At 49.9% G+C, this 3,170-nt stretch overlaps 1 protein-coding gene across 1 annotated transcript; it reads left to right on the top strand.

The window, feature by feature from the left end:
• The first annotated feature begins 565 nt into the window (after positions 1-565).
• Positions 566-2,725, top strand: LOC149827244 (TCP-1/cpn60 chaperonin family protein). The gene has a single exon (XM_090019226.1). It carries the CDS (start codon positions 745-747, stop codon positions 2,332-2,334), a length of 1,590 nt encoding a protein of 529 aa, XP_089875352.1. The 5' UTR covers positions 566-744; the 3' UTR covers positions 2,335-2,725.
• Positions 2,726-3,170: the final 445 nt, after the last annotated feature.

The raw sequence follows: 3,170 nt of genomic DNA, 5'->3' as shown, positions 1-3,170 counted from the left end.
GCATTGGCGATTTAGGTGGCTGAGTACCTTGGAAGACTCTCAATTACTGGATTTTACTCTCATGTTTTGGAGGCCAATCATCAATTTTTATGTATTAGAGGTGTGCAAGTTGAACTGGGCATAGCCTGACGGTTTAGTTAGTTCGACATAAAAATGGACATTTAGGTCAGGTACCCAATGGGCTTATGAGATGAACTGGGCTCGGGCTGCATTTTGCAAACCTTACCCAACTCAAGTCGGCCCAAGTTCGATCTGGCTTAACCATATAATTGGATTTGACTTAAAACCAGCCCGATTATGACAATTAGCCTGAGCCCGGCTCGTTTCCATTGATAATTGGGCTTAAAACTGGCCAAGCTAATGTCGGGCCTAGGTTCGGGTTGAGCCTTTAATCAGGTCGGCCAGCTCGCTCTTGTTCAAAGTTACGTCGCTGGGCTGGGTGGGATTGGGTGACAACTCATTGCGACCCGATTATATGCGTTCAAATGGTTCGGATACTTGATCTAAATCCAAACACTCAACACATTAAGCGAGGGAAATGTGCTTCTCTCTCTCTCTCTCTCTCTCTTTAGGGTTTAACTTCCTTCACCAATCACCACCATCGCTCCCTTTGGAGATTTGACACACACTCTCTCTCTCTTTAGGGTTGGGGTTTTCATTTTCTCCTTCTCCCCAGTTTGTTTTCAATCTCGCGGGGATCAATCAATCAGAGAGAGTTAGGGTAAAGGTCCCTGGGCGGGAGATATGGCGGCAGCGGCGAGGAAGGCGACGAATGAGAGCTACTTCGACACGAAGCGGAAGGACGACGTCCGGCGGGCGAACATTCTGTCGGCCCGGTCGGTGGCGGATGCCGTCCGCACCAGCCTTGGCCCGAAGGGCATGGACAAGATGCTCTCCACCGCCTCCGGCGAGGTCATCATCACCAACGATGGCGCAACCATCCTCAACAAAATGGAGGTCCTCCAGCCGGCCGCCAAGATGCTCGTCGACCTGTCCCGCTCCCAGGACTCCGCCGCCGGCGACGGCACCACCACCGTCGTCGTCGTTGCCGGCTCCCTCCTCAAGCACGCCCTCTCCCTCCTCGACCGGGGGGTCCATCCCACCCTCATCTCCGAGTCATTCCACCGCGCCTCCGAGAAGGCTGTCGAGATCCTCTCCGCCATGGCCATACCCGTCACCCTCTCCGACCGCGAGTCTCTCGTCAAGGCCGCCACCACCGCCCTCAACAGCAAGGTCGTCAGCCAGTACTCCTCCCTCCTCGCCCCGCTCGCCGTCGACGCCGTCCTCTCCATCGTCGACCCGGAGAAGCCCGACATGGTCGACCTCCGCGATGTCCGGATCGTCAAGAAGCTCGGGGGAACCGTAGACGACACCGAGCTCATCCACGGCCTCGTCCTCGACCACAAGGCTAGCCACACCGCCGGCGGCCCGACCAGGATGGAGAACGCGAAGATCGCCGTCATCCAGTTCCAGATCTCCCCTCCTAAAACCGACATCGAGCAGAGCATCGTGGTCTCCGACTACACCCAGATGGACCGCATTCTCAAGGAGGAGAGGAACTACATTCTGGGCATCATCAAGAAGATCAAGGCCACCGGATGCAACGTCTTGCTGATCCAGAAGAGCATCCTTCGCGATGCCGTCACTGATCTCTCTCTGCACTACCTCTCCAAGGCGAAGATCCTGGTGGTGAAGGACGTCGAGAGGGACGAGATCGAGTTCCTGACGCAGACCCTGAATTGCCTGCCGATCGCCAACATCGAGCATTTCCGCGAGGGTAAATTGGGGTTCGCCGATCGTGTGGAGGAGGTCTCGGTCGGGGAGGGGAAGATAGTGAAGATCACGGGGATTAAGAACATGGGAAGGACGGCTTCCGTTCTGGTGAGAGGCTCCAACCAGTTGGTTCTTGACGAGGCCGACCGAAGCTTGCACGATGCGCTCTGCGTGGTAAGGTGCCTGGTGAACAAGAGGTTCTTGATTGCTGGAGGCGGGGCACCGGAGATTGAGATCTCGAGGCAGTTGGGTGCTTGGTCGAAGTTGCTGCAAGGGATGGAGAGCTACTGCGTTCGATCGTTTGCTGAAGCGCTCGAAGTCATTCCTTACACATTGGCGGAAAATGCGGGTTTAAATCCTATTGCCATTGTTACCGAGCTTAGGAACCGGCACGCTCAGGGCGAGTCCAATGCTGGGATCAATGTTAGGAAGGGGCAGATCACCAACATCCTGGAGGAAAACGTGGTTCAGCCGCTGCTTGTGAGCACCAGCGCTATAACTCTGGCAACTGAGTGCGTTAGGATGCTTTTGAAGATCGATGACATTATCACTGTGAGGTGATGCTGTTCTAGTGGTAATGCCATTCCCTTCGCTTTTGGAGGAAAGCGAGACTCTTCTTTTTGGTTTAGTTCCATGGTGGTCTGAGGTACTGATAACTTTTGTAGCGTGTGGTAACAGAACAGTTGTAGCTTGTTATGCTATATTAGCTAGTACTCTCCCTTAAAAGTCGTGATGCAACAATTTTAGTATTTGAATTTTATGGTTTGTTTTGTTTGTTACGTCCTTTTTCTTGTTTTCTGCATTGTTTTATCATTTAAATTTGGCCTTACGAGTTTATTCTGATCAGAAACCAACTGCATATTGTATCTTTTATCAATATCTGTGTTACTGTTATTGGCTTGCATTTTGAACATCTTTACTCAACTTGGCTAATGAGTGACAAGTTTTGTAACTTGTGATTGTTTGAATGGGTTAAGAATATGTTCATGCGCTTCTAAGGCATGAGTTTACCTTCGTTATTTTCACTTGTATCGTTAAGTTGTTTTTTGATAGCTTTCTCTCACAGTTTTCTGTTATTTGGATAGCTAGACTAGAAGCGCATGCATCATTTTTCTTCTTTGATGGAGGAAACTGTTATTAGTGATACTCATGAATGTTTTAATGCTAGGCTTAAACAGCCTTAAATGAACAAGGATTATGGTTACATATATTATACACAAAAGAGAACATGCTTACATGTGTATGCATGCACACACATACAAAGCTGTTTATGTTAATATTCATTTCTGGATTTCGACGATGTCCACAGAACAGCTTTCGGGAAAGACTAGTTTTTTGTGCTATTTGTTTTTGAAGGTAGAGTCTTCGGATTGATGCTCGATCTACTTTAGAAAATA

This window comes from Nuphar pumila, chromosome 10, assembly GCF_984573655.1.
Source record: "Nuphar pumila chromosome 10, dmNupPumi1.hap1.1, whole genome shotgun sequence".
NCBI classification, from domain to species: domain Eukaryota; kingdom Viridiplantae; phylum Streptophyta; class Magnoliopsida; order Nymphaeales; family Nymphaeaceae; genus Nuphar; species Nuphar pumila.
This window is presented reverse-complemented; position numbering and strand designations above follow the sequence as displayed.

Excerpts from the sequence above, each read along its gene's own strand:
- LOC149827244 (XM_090019226.1), top strand. The coding sequence starts at position 745 with ATGGCGGCAGCGGCGAGGAAGGCGACGAATGAGAGCTACTTCGACACG.